This window comes from Primulina eburnea, chromosome 4, assembly GCF_022965805.1.
Source record: "Primulina eburnea isolate SZY01 chromosome 4, ASM2296580v1, whole genome shotgun sequence".
In the NCBI taxonomy this organism is placed as follows: domain Eukaryota; kingdom Viridiplantae; phylum Streptophyta; class Magnoliopsida; order Lamiales; family Gesneriaceae; genus Primulina; species Primulina eburnea.
This window is the reverse complement of record NC_133104.1, coordinates 43,991,794-44,013,394: the sequence shown is the minus strand read 5'-3', so window position 1 is coordinate 44,013,394 and position 21,601 is coordinate 43,991,794. Positions and strand designations below refer to the sequence as shown.

Genomic DNA, 21,601 nt, shown 5'->3' with positions numbered 1-21,601 from the left:
TAAAAAGTTAATTTTTAATGCGCTTTTTATTTTATTTTTAAAAAATTTATCAAATCCTTTTTTCCCATCTCCCGATGCTCGACAAGGAAAAAAATGAGTTTTGGTAAAAAAATATTGACATAACATCGAATTAAATTAAATATTAATCTCGTCTAAAAATAAATTAAAGATAAAATAAAAGTTTATGTTGAAAATCATCTGAAGCTGGAGCATAGATTTTTAAATATACGCCAAATTTTTAAAATAAATAAATTAAATTTCAACACACAAAATATTTAGAAAGGACACGTAATAAATTCATGAATGGGACTTGGCCTTCGACCTCTGCCACACACTGGCTACCTCTCTCTCCGACTGAGGAAGTGGTGACGCTGAAAACGAAACCAATGTCTCCGACGCCAACGGTGGCGACTGCACCACCACTCTCTTACCGGTACCTATCTTCTCTCCACCACAATCCTTCTTCCACTCTCACTTCGCCGGTAAGATTTTCAACAAGTATTTTTTCCTACCTATTTCCTCAATACGAAGACACTGTACTGAGTTTCTATTGATATTATTTTTCTCAGTTATCTCTAAAGTCATTTAGGAGTGAGATAAATCGTGGGCCAACTTTAAGAATCTTGTTGAGGCGTCCTCATGCTTCAATTTCAACTCACCACACGGGTTGCGAATTTTTTTAGTTCTGCTGATAATCGCCATTTTTTTGTAAAGCATAATCTTCGTGGTTGAGTTTTCTTATGTGTGTGATTGATTACTGACAGAAGTTAGTGGGAGCAATGCTTTCGATCCGGAGCTTCGTTCTGTGCTCGAACTTGCCACTGATTCCGAACTATATGAACTTGAAAGAATTTTGTTTGGACCCAGGTGAATATGTATCTTTTTTCTTCTTATAGTCGAATGGTTATACTCAGGGTGTTTGGAGATTCTGTTCAACAATGTTCTTGAACTAAAGATCTTGACTAATCGAAATGTAACAAGATTTAGACTTTGATTTGTCTTATAAACATTTTGCTTTTAGAATATGTCGAAAATTCTATTTGGGAGACTTTTAATGGTCACATCATTTTGGGATACCTTATGGTTCCATTGGTTGTCTTTCTTTAAACATGATTGGTGATGAATTTTATTTATAATTTGGAACCTTATGGTTCCATTAGTTGTCTTTCTTTAAACATGCTTGGTGATGCATATGATTTATTTATGCTATTGTAGCTTGTATATTACCGTAATTTGGCTGTTTGAGAATTTACATGGCAACCACACTTACATTATTCTATTTTTGTGTCCTTTGCACGTTTCACCTCAGTTATTTCAGTCCTTTGCTGAAATCCATCACAAGAAAAGCTGAGGTAGACTATGTTATGATCAGTGAAGACCCAGATGAAAGGGACAATTTTATTTCAATGCTTGAAGATAGGTTTTTGTTTCTTGCAGCCGATGCAAGGTCAACGTTGAGGTTATACAGAGTTTTGTATCTAATTGTTAATATATAATGCATTCACATCATAATGTAAAGAATATTGGAGAATCACAGGCATTTATATAAAAGAGTTTGGATATCTTTCCTTATTGATCAATATATTGCAATTGATCGTAATACTGTTTTGGCTGGTGTAATGCCTGACTAATCTGTTTATACATTCGCTTTTACCCTTGTTGCATCCAGATCCATGTATCCATCTATTTCATATTTTGTACTAGGGGTATCCATCACCAAGTAATCACAAACATTTAATTCTTTCTGAATGGACCTTAATTCTCCTCTACATGGGCTTACTCTTGATTCCACAAAGCATCACCTAGTCCACGAGCTTCAACCCAATTCTAGAATTAGATACTTTTCCATCAAGTCAATCGATCACACATATTAACAAACAAGTAATATGATGGACAAAATTGTTATGAGGAGTTCCCTCATCCCCTTTTCTCTTGCTGCCTTATATTCTCTTCTTCTTATAACTATCTTCTACTTCTGTATTCTCATTCTACATCAAATCTGCCACTAGCTGAGCACCTTCTCATGCTTTTAGTGCATGTATGAAGAAAGAAAATTAATACCTTCCATTGATCATGTCTAAAACCCTTTGGGAAACTTATTAAAACCAAAGCTCTTTCGTTTAGTTTTCACTTCTTCAAGAAAACAAAGCTTATGGTTAGAGCTGGGCAGCATTAACTTTTACATTTCATGAATACTATCATCTACATCTAACATTTATGATTCTGAGCCAAATTATGATCTGGTTTGTTTTATTTGATGACAGGGGTTGGAGACCAACTTATAGAGGCGCGTTGCTTGAAGTGAGGAAAAAATTAAACATACCTTGCTCAACCAAATTGTTGGCTGAAGATCTAGAGGTTGAAATTTTTCTTCATCTCTTGCAAGAATACTCAAGGTACAGCTTTTCTCTTTCTTTTCGACCTAAAGGTACAGTGCCTGGTCTGGATCAGTGTTGCTTCATTATATATGTTAACTGATCAATTGTGAAGGTACTATGTTCTTGTGCATTAGTCTTTTGTGCAATCAGTGTACTGTAAATGGTCAATCTACAGTTTTTCTGTTTTATGGTTTTAATTCTTGGCAAAATTTGCAATCTGAAAGTTGAAGTAGTTAACACATCAACCTCATGCAAGATACTTATAAAGCTGTCTTAAATGAAGAAAATCTACCCATTTCTGTTAAATCTCTAAGGCTTTTGACAACCTTTCATTTTAGGCAAGTCCTTAATAAACAGACATCTGAAATACTAAGTTTTTTTATCTTATTTTTTTTATAAATTGAGAGGATCTCCTATTTATCCCGGAATAAGCTCCCTAGTCTTGTCGATGACCATGTTTATGTTTTTTAGTCCTTGAATTATGTAAATATTGCACTCTCTCACTCTCTGTTTGGTAGCATTATGTGTAATTTTAGTTGTAGCTCTCTTATCATGTTGATATTTTGGTCATCTAATCTTGACGTCTCTTTGTCCTTCTGGAATTTTCTGTTTGAATTTTTCTTGTTTTCTTTTTCATCTATGATTTTGTGCCAATTGATAGATACATTTTTCTCCTGTGACTTTTATGTCCATGCAAAGGGTGAGCATGAAGCCAGACATACACATTCAACGGATTTTTATGTGGAAACAGTGAAATTTTTTAGAATTTTTATTGCATTTGCAAAACTGATTGGCTCCCATTTTCATTTTCTTCTGAGTGGCACCGAAGAAAATATTGCTTCAATATATCTATGTTGGAGAAGAATTAGCTTTTTAGTACCTAGTAACCAGCATCACGATCTTCTCCCTTCATGCCTTAAATGCCCCTTTTTCCCTAGGTCTTCTCATCCTGATAACTTCTGACATCCTCTTCCAATTTTGGGAACCATTTCTTGTCCCGTTTCGAAATGTTGATGGAAATGCTCTGGATCAGTTTTGCTTCAACATTATCTTTATTCATGTACAAATAAATACGTGAACATTCAGTGGAAAATATGTGTTATTGTAATTGAAATCCCAAGTTCTAAGCTTTTTGGGTCCTTGCTTTCCCTAGGGAAGGACTGGCAAGTTTTCCCAGCACAAATGGTAGTTCAACGAATTCTGATGGATTAAATTATTTAGAAATGGGACTCAACCAGTGGAAGCTACAGCAGCTTGCAACTCTAGGAATAGGAGCGACAGAGCTTCGTTCTTTGATACTAAAGGTTGTGTAGTTTCCCATTTCATCATTTATTTTTGTGCTTTATATATTCACTCATTTTAGTCTTCAGAGTGGTGGGATGCTTACTATGGAGAAACTATTCGAATCGGTAAGAGACAATTGTGTTAATTTGTTTTTATATTGTATTTATATTTTAATACTTGTGCAGTTTCCATGCCATTGCAGTTGGCAGGGACATTATCTGGAAAATTATTTTCAGAAGCTGCTAAATATCAAATAAAGAAAGAAGTCATCAAAAAGGTTCTTATCACAAGCTCTTTCTGTTATTCTGCCAGTTAAAGTGCTGAGATGCCATGGTTGTAGGTTTCCTTGGTTTTGGTTCCGACTGTTACGTTTATTTTTTTCTTTCAGGGCGGGCAGTTGGCAGCTATTAACCTAGAATCAGGGGCAGCGTTGCTGGCTGCAAGACAGGTGTTCTATTTCCACTTTTTTAAATTGTTGATTAATTGCTATTTTGGTTCAATGTAAATTCTCATTTTGGTCCTTTCGTTTGATGAATTTCTTTCATAGTGGCTCTATTTAAGACATGCATATTATGTCATTTGAAATAAATTGTGTTGTTCCTAAATCTAATCTCGTTGAAAAGATTTGCATGGCATCCTTTGCTTGCTTCTTAATGCAAATCCCATCAATATAATCAAGATAAACAGGGTGCTCGAAGTTTTAATTACTTGCTCATACTCAAGGCTCACTTCATGCTCCTTAAATACAGAGATGGTGAATGCAATATAATGATCAATCATATCTGCATTTATGTCAGTAAATATCTGTTTTATGTTAGTATCCACTTAATAAATAAAGTGCCTATTTTAATAGATACACCGTGACACCTTTTTTTTTGTATACCTGACTTTAATTATGGAACCATAATCAATGTCCCAGTGATGCCTTGACCCAGACTTCAGAGTTCTTTTGTGCCTGGCGCCCATGAATAGTATTAACAATTAGAAAAGCAGCTCCTATTATTTAGAAATTTAAGCCATCAACAACAACTGTGGGTGCTTAAATTCTTTTTCTAAATTACTATTTTATAAATATGTTGTGATCTCTAGCTGCAAAATAAGTTTGATTGTTGTGTTTTCTTATGCCGAGCGCACTTCACAGGGACTTAAAGTTGCGGCCACTCGATATTTGGGGATCAGAAGCATTACTCAGTTACTTGGCCCATTGTATCAACCGTGCTCTATGAAATTCTATTTACTTCAGAGTATTATCTCGTCATACAGCATACAGTTTTTCTTGGTTTTCCATCTCATCTTTTGCATTCATTTTCAACTTGTGTAGGATGTGGGGTACCCTTCTGGCAGATGTTGTCATTCAGATGCTCGGAACTGATTACGCGAGGATTTTGCGAGCCATATACGCATTTGCTCAAGTAATGATGCCTCATGTTTCTTTAATCTATATTTAATTTGCCGTGACAATCTCAGATCGCTATGAAATCATTCCTGATTCTAGACCTCCAAGCTTTCAACATCCCTTGAATTTATCCATGTGAGTTTTCTTCTACATTTCTTGTTTTATGAACTTATGCTGTTACCTATTCCAGATTCGAGTCTATCGCTCCCATAAAACAGCATCTGAAATGATGTGAGAAAGGGTCGGTGTTTGTTCGATGTTCCTCCCCTATTGTTTCATGGAAAAGGTTGATCTTTGATTGTCGTTGTATTGTCATTAGAGGTGTTTCCTTGCTATGAATGAGCATCCATTGTCATGGGCACAATTAGAAGATGACTGTTGGTTGTAAATAATGCTTGAAATTTTATACAAGTAGTGTTCTTTTTTTTAGTTGCAGTATTTAATTATGGCTAATTTACCACCTGCTTTTTTTGGAATTATTTGCTCTTTAAAACTTTCATTTTGATAAATATAATCTTATTTAATGTGTTTTTTTTTATAATAGGTTAAGATAAATCTATTTTATTAATTTTAAATTATGGGTAAGGGTAATTTGGGATAAGAAAATTTTGTATCCCAGGTTACGGGGGTCAAAATATTTATAAAACAATATAGATTTCTAACATTAAGATGCTTGGGAGATTTTGATGACGTTATTACTCATCAATTCATATTGTCTCGTAAATAATTATTTTATAAATTTGAATCAATTAAAGTTCATAATTTATTCATTTGTTTTGCTCCATGCATGCGTAGACGTATGAATCTATACATAAAATTTTGTATTACACGACGTACGTGTTTCTCGTCGAATTATTCCTACAGGTTAAAAAACTAGTGGCAAGTCCAAAGACAAATAAGAAGATCCGACAACTTGCCATGGGTTGCATGGCATATCATTTCTACCAGAGAAATTGACTAAGCCCTGCCTAGGAAGCATCCTCGGAAGAAATCATCATAACCAACAACGGTAACACGATCGAAAGTTTGTTGCGGTCCGATCGTTCGCTTTAAAACCTCGTCCATCGTCTTAATGGCGTTTTCAGGCAATGAGTAGCGAAATCTTGGCCGTCACGAGGCCTTCACACATGCATTTACAGCAATCACTCGACGCATGTGCTGAAAGAAAGAGTTTTTTTTAAATCTCAAACAATATTTGTTGGTGGAAAAATCAAGGCTGATTAAACCAACAAATTCGAACTTTCTAATGCTCACAAAAGATATGACTTAAAGAAAGATAGAATCAAACTCCAAATAATCCCAACTTCATTCTCTGTCTTTCATGGAATAGAATCTGTGAAGCACATAGATAAAGAGTCCATAAAGTACTCTCCACGACACCGCGATGCCTAAGATGATACACGCAGCCTCGATTTTATGTGCATCAATCGTGTACAAGATGTCTTCAAGAATCAATCTGCAGCTTCTTTCCAATTTTTCCAATGCCATTTTACGTTGTTTTCTTGTCTTATTTGCTTCCAGGATGTGAGGCAATAGTCCTTGCTCGTTCCCTGGAAGGTAGTTTGATCCCTTAAATGCTGGAGGGTGAGTACAGAAGAATGTAAATAGACTGTTAGTGACAAATATCACTTTGTAACCAATGATATTGTAGCTGGAAACTATTCCACTCACTAGATCAGAAGCATAGAGGGTTAACCAAAAGTTGTTTACTCTGCTTCGCAAATAGATTATATACTGACTCATCTGCCCTAATATAAAGTAGCGTAACGAAAAAAGCGCCATACATGTGATAAGGGATGAGATGACATGAAAAGAAGTGCAATACGAGTCGGGGGACGTTCCAGGTCTAGAAGTGAAGACCGCTTGGATCTTTGTTTCAGGGGAATATGTTGCATAATGGCTTGAACTACGACTTCTTGAACCGTGCATTGGATTAGCAGTCGATTTTCGAGCATCAACAGGTCCCGTGATTTCACACCTGATTGTCTGCCTGGAAAAGTATTTCACCTTTATTTTGCAATGGCCGGGGAAAGATTTGATTGCCATGTTTTTATTCCGCTGGGAAGTTCTACTCGAGTTAAACTTGATTTTTAGGCTTGTTTTCGTGCTCGTAGGCGTAGACATTTCCTGGTTAAGATGATCATATGGCTTCGATAATCGGCTTTAGGGTGTAAATTAAAGTTGATGCAATGAGTTAAAATGGAAATTGTTGGTTTCTTTGTAGTTGTAGTCATCGCCAACTTAACAGAGTTTCTTAGGACTTTCAACTATGTTTACTCCGAAGTTTCAGAAAATTAATTCGTTCTTCCCCACTTGCTTTGTGTAATGATTTAATATATTTTTATTGCTGGATGTTCTTTTTGTTCTTATTCATATCAGTAGGCAACGTTAATCATTCAAACATTATAAATTATAAACAAAATAAATATCTATATGTACATCTAGTCTAGCCTAGATATATAAGTATGAACTAAAAGACAGTTTTTCATTGTGATTTTACTGCTTTGACTGAGAAGAAACATTTTCAGTATAAACAATGTATATATTAATTTAATCGGATATTTAGATCAATATATATATATAATATAATTTAATCGAGTATTTAAGTCGAGTATGAGTAATATTTTTTAAGATTTGTCTTCATCGATTACTCATATTTGTATTCGAATAAAAAATATCTCCGTCCTGTTAAATGAGTGCTTCTTTGAAGCGAGATATTTATTCAGTTTCCGGGGCCCAGTTTTTGGCAAATGAAACATGTATGATTTATATCCATCCCCGAGAGTGAGAGATCACAATCGAAAGCAAACACACGGATACAATTTATCAGTCCAGGTGTTCCTTGTAGGATGATGGGCTCCGGTAAGTTAAATGGGTGAGAGCCACATATATACCCTATCTGGTACATCGGCCGAACAAGACATAATCTTGAACCAGCCTTACAAGGTCGGGAAAAAGATTTTTTCAGACATGTCATAACGAGTTAATGGAGTGTGTTTGTCAGGTTAAATTAGCACATCTATTTTATGTGACAATGTAATTTGATAAGTTGGAGCGGGTCAGCATACTAATTGAGCAAGTTGAAAATTTGTCGACCTCAACCCACCTATTTTATATGATATTACGGATCTAGCTAAAGAATGAGCTCTCTAGTGTAGCATAGTCTCACCTGTAGAGAAGAAACCCGTGTTTGTTTGTGTGTGTGTGTGTATATATATATATATTATGAAATTTTATGTATCATGTTTGATATTAAAAAGATATTTTCAACCTAGCTGCTGGCTGCATTTTCCTCCTTAAAAAAAACCACATATTAATTTGAAATTTTGTACTAAAATCCAATACCTCATCAATGATCGTGACTGATGTTTGCCTTGAAATACTGTGTTTGTCATTTACCTTTGAACAATTAGCACAACTGAATGAATCACATATTACGATTTTAGTAGACAAAAATCATTATTTTTCTTTCTGGAAACTTCGGGTTTCCTTTTCTAAAAAAATCTCGTCCTCTAAGAGACACTTGGAGCTCCTCACAAGTCACACCGGTGACCAGTGGCAATCGGCATCACATCCTCCACCCCTCTCGTTGCGATCACATCCCCAAGAATCAGTGCTGAAATAGTGTGAGAATGACGGAGAATAAACTAAATGGAGTAAATATAAACAAACAATTGTCAAATACTTTTTCTTAATTAACTAAATTATCATAATAATTTTAAAATAACATTATTAAACTTTTTATTGAATTAAATAATAATTGTAATTTTGTTAATTTTTAACTTGTTATGGATTTTGTTTAACTTTTTCTGTTTGTTTTTATTATATATATATATATATATATATATATATATATATATATATATATATATATATTATATATAGTTAATTTTATATCAGAATCAATAATTTGTAAATTAATATTGATTATTGATAATTTCATGTGAAATAAAATTTTATAATAATATCACGCAAATTAATACGTGTAGTAAGACATCTATATAAATAAAATCATATGTAATATAATATCATATGTAAAATTTTAATCTCTAACAAATGTTAATAAATTATCATTCTTGTTTATTGTAAGGATTATATTGGTTTAAAAAATTATAAGAATTATCTAATAAATTTAATTCAAAAATAGAAAATAATTTTCATTCTTTTTAATTTCTTATTAATTTATCTTTCTATTAATAAAGTTGAAATAAATTAAACTATTCAAATTATATTACAAATAAAGTATAAGAAAAATTTGCAAAAGAACTTGTATGATCTACATGCTCCCAATATCTATTTTCATTAGAAATGTATCATGAGAAAAATGACATCTACTGATATATTTTTAATAAAACTTGTTGAAAAGTGTAAGATTATTAAAATAAAATAAAACCCTAAAAGATCCAATATATTGAACAAATTAATGTAATAAAATTAAAATAAATATAGACTAATCTATAGTTTGGACAAAGGTTGCTCAAAATAACAATGGAAAAAATCTTTAGAAACCTAAATGTAATATTCAAATTTTACGAAAAGTGACAAAAAAATTTACTAATTAATTAATCGGATTTACGAAAAAAAACAAAAACAAAAAGCCGCCATGTGTAGAAATGTATGATGAGAAAAAAGTACGAATAAATTCAATGAATATTAATGCGGCCATGTCAAATATATATATATATATATATATATATATATATATATATATATATATATATATATATATATATATATTGTGGTGCGTGGATCTTCTTCTTGTGTATGCAGTTACGTATTAGATTTGCGACTGCCTAGCTCCGTGGTCAAGATCGAACACGGCTTGCCTTGCATGACAATCGAGGAAAGACCTGTCAATTTCTTGTTTTAGTCATCGACTTCTGTCAACCATTCATTCCTTAAAGTTTAGTTATATTCTATCACAAAAACAAAGTAAAAATAGATAATTAATTAATATTTTATCTTCTATCTTGAGCATGCTTGATATTTTAAATCACTTTTAATTACGAATTTCATAAAGTTAAATGAGAGAAAAAAGATAAAAACTTGGGTGAGACGGTCTCACGGGTCGTATATTGTGAGACGGATATCTTATTTGGGTCATCCATGAAAAAAATATCATTTTTTATACTTTTTATCGTGAATATCGGTAGGATTGACATGTATCACAGATAAAGATTCGTAAGATCGTCTCACAAGAGAGTCACTCAAGAAAAAAATGTGGTCAGGGAAAGTTAAATGTTATGTAGAGAAAATGGTTAATGGGTGCACCGAAAGATCAGACAGAAGAGAGGAAGCAAGCTGCAATTCCCTCACCAACCCCCGCCGCACTAAACAAAAGGTCGTTATTTTTGCATGAAATTAAGAAAACCGGCTTGTGTATAAACTTTAATTAATTAATATACGGCACCTGTAGATATTTATTTGCATATGTATTATATATACCGCCAACCACAATATTAAATTAATTTAAAAGAAAAAAAGTTCCAAATTTATTGTTAATTAAATATCTCAAACGATAAGCAACACACACGTGTAAATATATATATATATATATATATATATATATATATATATATATAATGTAAATATATATAATGTAAATATATATATGTATATATATGTTATGTATGCATTGAGAAGCCGGAAATTTTATTTTATTTTACTAGACGAAATCGTCAGATGACAAAAAAAATATCGGCAGGTGAAAGATTATTATTAAAAAAGGCTTACAACTAGCAATGTAACATTTATGATATTAATTAATGGGTCATGCCACGACACACACATTGACAACTTGCAAATTGAATTGTCCTTCTATATATATATATATATATATATTAAGAATCTTGATTATAATAATAATAAAAAATAATGTCATCCTATATATATGGTGTTTTGTTCTTTCCCAAAAACCATATTCACTTTTGAAGAATCAATATCCCTTGTAAGAGCCCGGGCCTATGACTGTCCGGAGAGTAGAGCATGGGCTTGCACCTGCCCGGCTCCAGAAGAATCCACCTGCAGACTTACTCGGATTTGAGAATCCATTTGATATTCCGGGTCATCCATGACCCGAGCTCTTACAAGGGTATCATCACTTTAAATTATTAAAAATCCGTGAGACAATCTCACACAAATTTTAATTTTAAGAAACACACAATCGATAGTGGCAAATACGTTGGCAGATGGATTTATATATATTTGTCAAGACAAGTTGGAAGCGAGCAGGTACACAAGGGATGAGAATGCCACAAGGAATATAGTTCGAGTCGCTTCCAAAATCAAAAGGCCGTTTTTCATTTTCCATTCGACGGCCCTTCTTCCCTCTGCTTTATCCACAACTCATGGTCCAACTCAGCATCCGTCTGCTAATTCCACAAAAAATATCCTTCGAGGACTAGATAGTCAATATCTTCCCGAGGGTAGACCAGTCATTTACATTTTATCCCACGTGGATACATTGAAATTGTGGATTCGATGTACAGTCATAAGTAATTCATCGGTATCATTTATTATGAAGATCACGCATCCTAATTCCATATTTGTAAATAATGATTTTAAATTCGTAATAATAAATTCATTGTTTGCTTTTTAGATCATCTTTAAAATGTTTTTCAGACGTCAACTAGTTATTTTTTGAGTTTAATCGATGAATTGCAGACCTTTTTTCAGATAGAGGTTTTTCAAATCATTATTTCGAATATTATCTCAAATCCAACATTTTTTTCAATCCAAATGCAATATTATGTAAGAATTTTATTTGAATGGATGAATTGATTTAGACAATGTATTGGAAATGACACTCAGTTTGAAGGCAAAAACTTGTGTGATACGGTCTCAGAAGTCGTATTTTGTGAGACATATATCTTATTTGGGTCATCTATGAAAAAATATTACTTTTTAATTATGCTAAGAATATTATTTTTTATTATGAATATTAGTAGAATTAACCCGTTTCACAGATAAAAATTCGTGAGATGACCTCACAAAAGATACGGTGTTGAGATTTACAATGTATTCTGTGAGCCATTTTGTTGAATTGACCAGATTGCCATTACGTTGTAGGAATAAGGGCATGTTGGTGGACCCCATGCGTTAGGTCGGTAATCGGCTCAATGTTTATTATATAAATGGCCACCAGGGCTTCAAATCTCTCACAACACTAGTCTCTCTCTTTCCAACTTCATTTCTCATTCTGCATTCTGTGGTAACAATGGTTCAATTGAAGAAAGTGCTCTCCGGCGAGATCAAACTGAAGAAAAATCTTTCGTTTCCCGGCGCCGTAGTAATGCCGGAACCCGACGTTCAAGTCATTACATCATGTGGCTCGCGAATTCCGGCGCACTCAAAAATCCTCGTACGTTCTCTCTATCTGATTGAATTTTTTGGAATTCTTTGTTGTTTTCTTTTAACATTTGTGTGAGTCGTCTAATTCAATTTAAAAGGAACAAATTGGACGACATTTTTTTTGAAAATCTTCGTTTGATTGTGATTTTACGTTTGTTTTTTTAGCTTTCTTTTTTTTTCGTTTCTCTTTCTGAATTATGTTGAAAACGCTATATTCCGACTCGTTCTTGTCAAATGCTGAGATATGATGACTTTCGGTGCTTTTCTAAAGAAAATTTGTTTGAATTCTTGATTTTTAATTAATATTACGGATGGAATAGTGCAGGCCTCTGCATCACCGGTTTTAGAGAACATAGTAGAGAGGCGGCAAAAGGGCCAGAGCTCGGAACGGAAAATTCCAATTCTTGGCGTTCCTTACGACGCCGTTTCCGTGTTCCTGCAATATCTTTATTCCTCCGAGTAAGTTTCAATTGACTCGCGGAAACCTGTGTGATAGATCTTTAGTAATTCTGGTTTTATTAATTTTATTTCCTCTGTTCATCAAAGATTTTTTATTTTAAAAAAAAAAAGAATCTCTGATTTTTCGGGTCACCAGTTCAATATTGAAATTTAACTTCTTGTTCAAGTATCAGCAGTTCATTTTAAGTTCTCTGCATTAGTTAAGGAAACTCAACGATACGAACATTTCTTTATAGTCCCCAACGGGTTGATGTTTGGGACTGAAAACAAGATGCATAAGTTGGTTTCCAAACTCAACAGGATTTTTGTATTCAGGTGTGGAGAAGATCAAATGGACAAATATGGCATGCACTTGCTAGCTTTGTCACATGTATACATGGTTCCACAACTGAAGCAGATTTGCTCGAAGGGGTTATCACAGAGGTTGAATGTTGAAAATGTAGTGGACGTGCTCCAGCTTGCGAGATTGTGCGATGCGCCTGATCTTTACCTTAAATGCATGAGATTGTTGTCTAATAAATTCAAAGCTGTTGAGAAGACCGAGGGATGGAGGTTCTTGCAAAATAATGATCCATATCTCGAGCTCGAGATTCTGCAGTTCTTCGATGAAACCGAATCGGTATGTCCCATTTTAATTGAAATGATGCAAATTTATAGTCTTGTGAGAAGTGAAAGTTGGGATTCTTCATTTGTAATAACAGTTTTGGCCCCCTTTTTGTTGTGTAGAGGAAAAAGAGGACAAGAAGGCGTAGAGCAGATCAGAGTTTGTATGTTCAACTAAGTGAAGCAATGGATTGCCTTGAGCACATATGCACTGAGGGATGCACTAGTGTAGGTCCATACAACATGGATCCGTGCAAACACAAGAGTCCATGTACCAAGTATTCGACCTGCCACGGTCTTCAGCTTCTGATTAAGCATTTCGGCACTTGTGAGAAGAGGGCTAAAGGAGGATGTTCGCATTGTAAGCGTATGTGGCAACTTTTCAAGTTGCACTCCTCTATCTGTGACCAACCAGACGAATGCCGAGTTCCTCTTTGCAGGTAAAGAATCTCTTCCAACACATGTTTCTTGATAGTTCTTTCTCACCAAACATGAATGCTAAAGTCACCCACCCACCCCTTATCCCTTTTTCGTTCATTAACGCAGTATTGTTTACCTAAAACATGTTAATCAAAGAGTGGGGTTTGTTTTGTGCAGACAATTCAAATTGAAGGCAAACCAAGTTCGAAGAGGAAACGATGCAAAATGGAGATTACTTGTGAAAAAGGTGGTATCAGCCAAAACCGCATCATCTCTGTCTCTCCCCAAGAAGAACAAAACGCCAGTGGATCAACATGATCAGAGCGTCTAATTATCACAATATTAAACTTTGTCATTAGATGCATACATAATAGTTTTTTCATCGATATGGTTTGCAGCTTCCTTTTGTAATATAGATGGCTGGTTGTTGAATCTATTTTATCCGTTCAATGAAATCAAGTCTTATCGTTTATTTCAACTTGTCTTCACTTTTTATTTTTGAATTTCTAATTTGGCATGCGAGAATAAACTAGTCGAACATGGCCCTAGCTCACAGAACATCCAAATCAAGTATACATACCTTCACATAACTATTTTGTACACATGTACATGAATAGTGTTTCGTACACATGAATAGTGTTGATATATTATTAATGTTGAAATTTATTATTTATTAAATATGATGAAATTAATATATGAAAAAAAATATATAAAACGAGATAAATGTTGTGATACATATCAAGTGGACTGGTGAAACTTGGTCCACATTTCAAGGAGGACCCTATCCCTGTCTTCCACTGTACTAAATAGAATTGTTTATTTTTAAAGGCAAAGATATTCCCTCGATCCCTTTTTTCGAGTTCGGTAGTGTTTGTCAATGATTGAGCAAGAAACAATTGTGCCGGGATCATGAATTATTCCTTCTGATATTAAATCTTAGAATTATTATTTTATAAATTCTAACCAAATTCACGAACCCACGGGAGGTCACCACACCAGATAATATATGGGATGCGCGCAACAAAATTGAAAATAATGCACAAGCAGTGGAGGAAAGACTTTTAATATGATCATGATGATGACGATAATAGTAATAATAATATCACATAGTAAGTCTTTATTGAAACGATTATATGTGAGACGGTCAATCTTAACAATATTCACTATAAAAATTAATATTCTTAACATAAAAAATAATATTTTTTTATGGATGATTCAAATAAGATATTTGTTTAACAAAATACGATCCGTGATACCGTCTCACACAAGTTTTTGCCAATAATAATACCATATAAATATATATCATTGATTCTTTGATTTTTTTTTTTAAAAAAAATACCATTGTCATAGTTATTTTGAATATTTATTTAATAATTTTGTTGATAGATACCCAACTAATATAAATATTAAATTGTGAAGAGGTATATCACGATAAAAATCTTTATTAATATTTTTTATGTGTTTGAAAATAATGATTTTAAAGTATTAAAAGTTGTAAGTAATATTAATTATATATCTAAAAAAAGTCCATGTACCAAGTATTCAACCTGTTGATTCTAATAAAGTATTAAAAGATATAAGTAATACTAATTATATATCTAAAAAATTCTTTAATTATTTACGAGCACCACCACTAAATTAGTGCATTGATTTCAATTCCATCACTTTCGATTCCGTATTTCTTAGAAGTGATTGATGCATTCCCAAGGCTTAGTTCTGACCATGGAAAAATCAATTAACATAAGATATTTTTCTTGTTCACCTGTCAAGTTTTCACCAAAACAATAATGGTCGAATGCGAATAATATAGTCCACAAAAAAGAATTTCACTAGCAGAGGATTCGTCAAATATCACTGAGTTGGATTATATATTTGTATTTCTTTTTCAAAAAAAAAAATCTTCAAAAAAAAACAAAAAACTTAACATCGCTCATGCAATGATATTGGAAGAGCACATCGGTTGGAGATGGACAGATGGTCAAACTGGAAATTATGAGTAATGTAAATACAACATAAATTATTGTAAACCGATGTCCAGTTAATACCAAGATCTGAAGTTCGAGACCTAATCATAACAAATTTCTTCTCGATTTGGAAAAAAAAACGAAAAGGTTTTTTCACAATAATGATGTCGAAATAGTGCTTGATTCATGTTTCACACGCTCGCCTCTTCCTATGATCACTACAATCCACCAAAAAACTACATTTCCGCCTAGCCTGATCAAAGTGACAGCTTCATATGTATTAGAATATTAGGTGAAGTACCCTTTTGCTTTGGCCAAATCTTATTGCTTTTTTTTTTTCTTTTTATTGTGCTCCCGATCGCATAATAATCACTACGCTTTCGGCTATATATATATATATATATGCGCAACACATGGGGCCATTTTATGATGAAGTAAAGGGCTTCTGGCTCGCTGCTTTTTCCCCTTTGCGTTCGTCTTTTGGTGGTGCTGCGGGATGCAGGACAGTCTGTCCGTGGCTTTTGGCCTGTGGGTACGATTAAAAAATTTAAAGGTGTTCCGATTCTGGTAGACAAGTATCTCAAATTTAGTTATTCGAACAATCTAGACAAGCTTCATTCAGAAAAGAACAATTCTATTTAGTACAGTGGAAGAATGGTATTCTATATGGATTGGGATGGCAAGGTTTACTCGAACTAATATTTTAAAATCTATAATATTTTAAATTTTAAATTGGTGAGCAGCTAATATCAAATTAATATAAAATTATCCAAAATTAATATATATATATTTTTTAAAAAAACATTTAGTCGAGTGGCATTGTAGTGGCTCCGTCATTTGACAAAAACTTGTGTGAGACGGTCTCACGGATCGTATTTGTGAGACGGATCTCTTATTTGGGTCATCCATGAAAGAGTATTACTTTTTATGCTAAGATATTACTTTTTCTTGTGAATATCGGTAGAGTTCACCAGTCTCATATATTAATATCCGTGAGACGATCTCACGTAAGATCCATTCCCAGTCATTTTAGATGGTATGTGTGAAAAACACTATTTGTTGCACTTGTTCATATGAAATATTCATTAAATGAACTGAGGTTAATGGAGGAAATTAAATGGATGAATTGTAAGATAAATTACGAGTTTGATGTTTTATTATGGATATGAATCTTGATTATAATTGTTTTCAATTGCTTAATTTTATTTAATTTTGAATACTTTGATATCTTTAGATGTTTTTAAGAAGTATTAAATTTTCTTATATATAATTTAAAATATAAAAAGTATACAACTTGATACATAACTGAATTTATTTATCAAACCTTTACGTAAAAAAGTTTCGACACATAAAATAATGAGTAGGTCTCTTGTGAGACAGTCTCACGAATATTTATCTGTGAGACGGATCAACCCCACCGATATTTACAATAAAAAGCAATACTTTTAGAATAAAAAGTAATAGTTTTTCATGTATGACCCAACTGAAAAATCCGTCTCACAAAATATGACCTGTGAGACCGTCTCACACAAGTTTTTGACTAAAATAATATATTCGCTAAACAAAAGTGAGATCCACAATTATATGAAAATTTGTTCAGAAGTTGCATCTTAGCCAACGAGTTCAATCAATATTTGAAAGCGTAAGTTTCTTGTGAGACAGTCTCGTGTATCTTTATCTGTGGATCACCCTCATCGATATTTACAATAAAAAATAATATTCTTAGTATAAAAAGTAATATTTTGTTCATGGATGACCCAACTAAGAAATCCGTCTCAAAAAATACGATCCGTAAGACCGTCTCACACTAATTTTTGCCTATTTGAAACAAGCTTTATTTACTATTTATTTGATCGCAATATACGGTATATGACGTCTATATAAGATTCACTGACTAAATAATTTATGTTAAACACACAACACGTTCGAAAGATAACTATTATTTATGACTGATATATCGTAATTTTTCCCTCCGACATATCTTGGTATGACTTGTTTTTATTTTGTTTTTGTACAGAATCTTAGTATTGACTATTTGCAATTTGCGATCGTGCTTGAAAAGAATAGTTTGAGGCGTGCCACGGGTGGAATTTGTGTATTTACGGTACTGTGTTATAAAAAAAATACATGGTTCAACTAGTCGATTTTATTATTAATTTTTTAATCAAGAAAACTTATCAAATTGTATTATATAAATTAGTCGAATGAATCAAATCCATTTCTACAAGAACTGAACCAAACTGCAAAAGTAGACATTAAACGAAAACAATTTCTACCTAGTAAAAGCAAAAAATAATAATCGAATTGTTTTGAGCCGAACCATAATTTTTAAAAAATAACTAATTACTCATTATCCGAATAACCTGATTGGTTATATTATCGTAGTAAATCACGTTAGTTGTGTGTTTTTTGAGAGGAATTTAATTGTGGATAATTTTAGTGAGCCGGAATTTGTAGTCTTTATTTTTCAATTGGGCTCTAAACGGATGCAGTAGACTAGCCCGTTGACAATATTAAACAAATTTGATATGGGCCACCTATGTAGCCCAATTTTGGCAATTAAAGTCCAGATGACAATTTTTTCCAAATATGTTGGAATATCCGATACTCGAATCGAACGAAATGAGTATCTAGGGATGATTTTAAAAAATAGGGGTAAGATGATGTGCCATACACCATGGCATCGAGTTATTTTAAACCCCGTTTTAATATTATAGTATACCTCATTTTCATATTATGGTATAAATACAATGTATACACACTCACATGTTTTATATATATTAGTTACTCTACGTACGTGATGCGTGTGTGTACAAATTTTTTTTTGTCATTATCGATGGACTAAAGTAAAATTTGACAAATTATAGAGAGACTAAATTGATATTTAAATGGTTGAAATAAAATAAAAAATAAAAATAAATCGTGTGTTGAAATTTAAAAAAAATACAAAAGTGTAATATCAGTATTATATAAGGATGAAACTGGAAAAAAAGTTGGTGTCCTCTCTAAGTAGTTATTATATTGTCCTCATATTTAATAATATAGTATAGAGATATATGTATATACCATGTAAATTTATGTAAACACCGATGTTGTGATATAATTTTTCAATATTTCATCACATTCAATGAATGTCATTTTATCAATACTAACATAACTATATATATATATATACGTATATATTATATATAAAAATCAAATAAATTATAAAAAATATTGTACAAATATACAACGCGCGTGAATGATTACACTATTATATTATAATATCCTCGTAAAAAAGTGCAAGTTGAGTCATAGATCATAGCTTCATCGTCAGATATCACATTGACCTGCTTTGGTTTGTGCAGTGTTTTACAATCAACTAGCTCGGAAGCAAACGAGAGATTTCGCAGTTCGCATCTGTGAACTGGTACTCAGTAGAAGTACATATGAAGCTGTTGATGGAGAAATTGCTCCGTTTTCCCCTGCCATTAATCCATGGATTCCCCCTCAAACTCATTTCCTTTGCAACCTTGTACTTCTTCACAAACAAAAGACCTCCAAAAATCCGGCTCAAAATCGCAGATATTGCTGTTCACTTCCTTCTCTCGAACCTCAGACGGCTGATTATTCACCATGCTAGATTGATCCTTGGAGCCAAGAACCAAGCGGAGATGCTGGAGAACGATATCCGTCTGTTCAAAGCCTTCCTCAAGGATTCAGCCAAGAAACGCCTCAGGAACGACGCGGCTGAGGAATTTGTGAGGGGAATAAGGGTGGTTGTTTCTGAAGGGGAATACGTGATCGGTGCTTTTGAAAATTTAGCTGGGGAGAGGAGGGGTCGGGATTTCTGGAAGAAATTAGGGTTTGGTGGAATGATTAAACTTGTTGGGATTACAAAAGAGGTTCGAAGTGTGAGGATTAAAGTGGAAAGAATTTGTAGTGCGATTAGAAGGATTGATTTTGGCGTTGTGCAAGTCCGAGATTTACCTGAAGAAACCAAAACAAAAGTATGCACATTTTTCTATATATTTAGCTTCTGCATTTTCTTGTTCCAAGTAAAGATTTTTATTGTTTACGAGTTGTGGGTACTAGAAAAGCAGTGTTTCTTGACAGCTCGATCAATAATTTTGGTAACGAAAATTGCATTTTTAGAAATTTTTTGTGAATGTAGTATTATGATCATCAATGAAGTTAGATGTGATTCTTTTAGCAAAACCATATCGAATGAACTCTAGTTTTTCCCCGCATTTGAAATGTCAGTGTTACAATTTTTATAGGTGGTGAGGGAGGAAAATGTGGATGTCAAGGAGATTGAAGTTGTCTCTGTCATTTGTATGCAACGAGTTGGCAAGATTTTTCGCAATTTGAAAATTGCACACGAATTTCCAGTTCACAATTATAGGCTATTTATTTCTCAAGGAATATGGTCTGATCAGGAGTATTTGGCTCAAAAACAGTGTGCACGTAGACAGAAAGGAGAATCCGTGATTGTCTTGCATCAAGACATGAGCGCTCTCATTGCTTGGGATGAAGTACTCCTAGTCTCTTGTCTAAAGAGCAAAAGAGCGACTAATAACAAGATGGTGATAACTACAAGACATGGAAAGAAGTCAAGAAAATTTTTATTAGGCAATGCGTGTCTGATTGTCATGGATGATGAGTGTTATGGTGAGACATGGAATCAGCTAAAAGTGTCTCTACTTGATATTAATAACGGAGGCCAGATAACTTCTGGGATGAAAAATGTGGTTGTTCATTATAGCTGTTGTTATCCTCGTGAAATGGAGTTTCAGACGAGGATAAGAGTTGTAACGGGCCAATGGTTGCACGAAAAGTTGTTTGCAAGGTTGACCTACCGAGTTACAGAAAAATGAAAGAAGATCGCTGAGCTTGTTAAGTCACAGCACTTATTAATAATCCAGCGTTGAAGCTACAGAGCTTAAGTGACAGGATAAGATTTGGTGGCTGTTAACCTCGTAGGCGTACCGATTCTTTCAGCATTCTATCTGGCTGAATCAACTGTGATGCCTATGACTGTGAGTGCTTCAATACCGTAGCACTAACACATGCAAAATACCTCAAGAAACTGCTCCATTGCTTCTTTAGAAACTGCAGGACATAATAAAAGGCATTTCTAGTGTTTTGTAAGTTCAGGTTGCTTTTGCTTCGTGGGATATGAATGTATCTAAAGCTGGTGTTCGGCCCATTTGACTCGAATGGTGCAAGTTTCAGCTTTACAGTGACCGAGATATCGTCTGCATGTTTTACTTTTGTTAGGAACAACATTTCAGGCAATTTTACATGGTGGAGATCAAAAGATCAGCAAGGCACCTTTGGGTAGATGATTGAGTGCTACTTGTATGGTTTGAAGGTGGCCACTGATACTCGTCTATAATGGTTCTTCTGCTCGAAGTAATCAAAATCTAAAAGATCAGACCAGTTCATTGCTTATCTGAACGATGATGCAAAGAGTGGTACTCTTAAGTCGATCAGATTTTAATTTTCTCACATTTCAAGATTAAGTTTTGATCGAAATTGTTTAAAAATTAAAAAAAAATTAAAAAGTATGTATTTCTTTTTTTAAAAAAATAAAATTAAGTGTAGTAAAATAAGTTTTAACGCCCGCTAATCATATTTACTAATGCATGGATACATTCATGTGTTCGACCATTTTTTTTGTCAACTCTTTTTCGAGCGAGTGCGTCACACAGTGCTTGGTCAGTAGGATTTATCTTACTAAAGTGATTTGTATCTTATGCAATAGT

The 21,601-nt window shown here is 33.4% G+C and overlaps 3 protein-coding genes across 4 annotated transcripts; all 3 read left to right on the top strand.

Moving 5' to 3' along the window:
- Window positions 1-274: 274 nt before the first annotated feature.
- On the top strand, window positions 275-5,485 carry LOC140829381 (uncharacterized). Of its 2 annotated transcripts, none has more exons than XM_073192568.1 (12): window positions 275-482; window positions 570-666; window positions 768-867; window positions 1,310-1,459; window positions 2,265-2,396; window positions 3,532-3,682; window positions 3,749-3,787; window positions 3,865-3,939; window positions 4,051-4,110; window positions 4,804-4,868; window positions 4,984-5,074; window positions 5,249-5,485. In XM_073192568.1, the coding sequence occupies exons 1-12, from the start codon at window positions 300-302 to the stop codon at window positions 5,291-5,293; spliced, it is 1,188 nt and encodes a 395-aa protein (XP_073048669.1). In that variant the 5' UTR covers window positions 275-299; the 3' UTR covers window positions 5,294-5,485. The 2 variants fall into 2 exon arrangements, with proteins under 2 accessions (XP_073048669.1, XP_073048668.1); XM_073192567.1 differs by having other exon boundaries at window positions 765-867.
- Window positions 5,486-12,206: 6,721 nt separating this feature from the next.
- Window positions 12,207-14,368, top strand: LOC140829380 (BTB/POZ and TAZ domain-containing protein 2-like). Its single transcript, XM_073192566.1, has 5 exons — window positions 12,207-12,418; window positions 12,734-12,867; window positions 13,183-13,486; window positions 13,594-13,910; window positions 14,068-14,368. The coding sequence occupies exons 1-5, from the start codon at window positions 12,275-12,277 to the stop codon at window positions 14,219-14,221; spliced, it is 1,053 nt and encodes a 350-aa protein (XP_073048667.1). The 5' UTR covers window positions 12,207-12,274; the 3' UTR covers window positions 14,222-14,368.
- Window positions 14,369-19,153: 4,785 nt separating this feature from the next.
- Window positions 19,154-21,382, top strand: LOC140829379 (putative disease resistance protein At1g50180). The gene is made up of 2 exons (XM_073192565.1): window positions 19,154-19,843; window positions 20,114-21,382. Exons 1-2 carry the CDS (start codon window positions 19,283-19,285, stop codon window positions 20,708-20,710), a joined length of 1,158 nt encoding a protein of 385 aa, XP_073048666.1. The 5' UTR covers window positions 19,154-19,282; the 3' UTR covers window positions 20,711-21,382.
- Window positions 21,383-21,601: the final 219 nt, after the last annotated feature.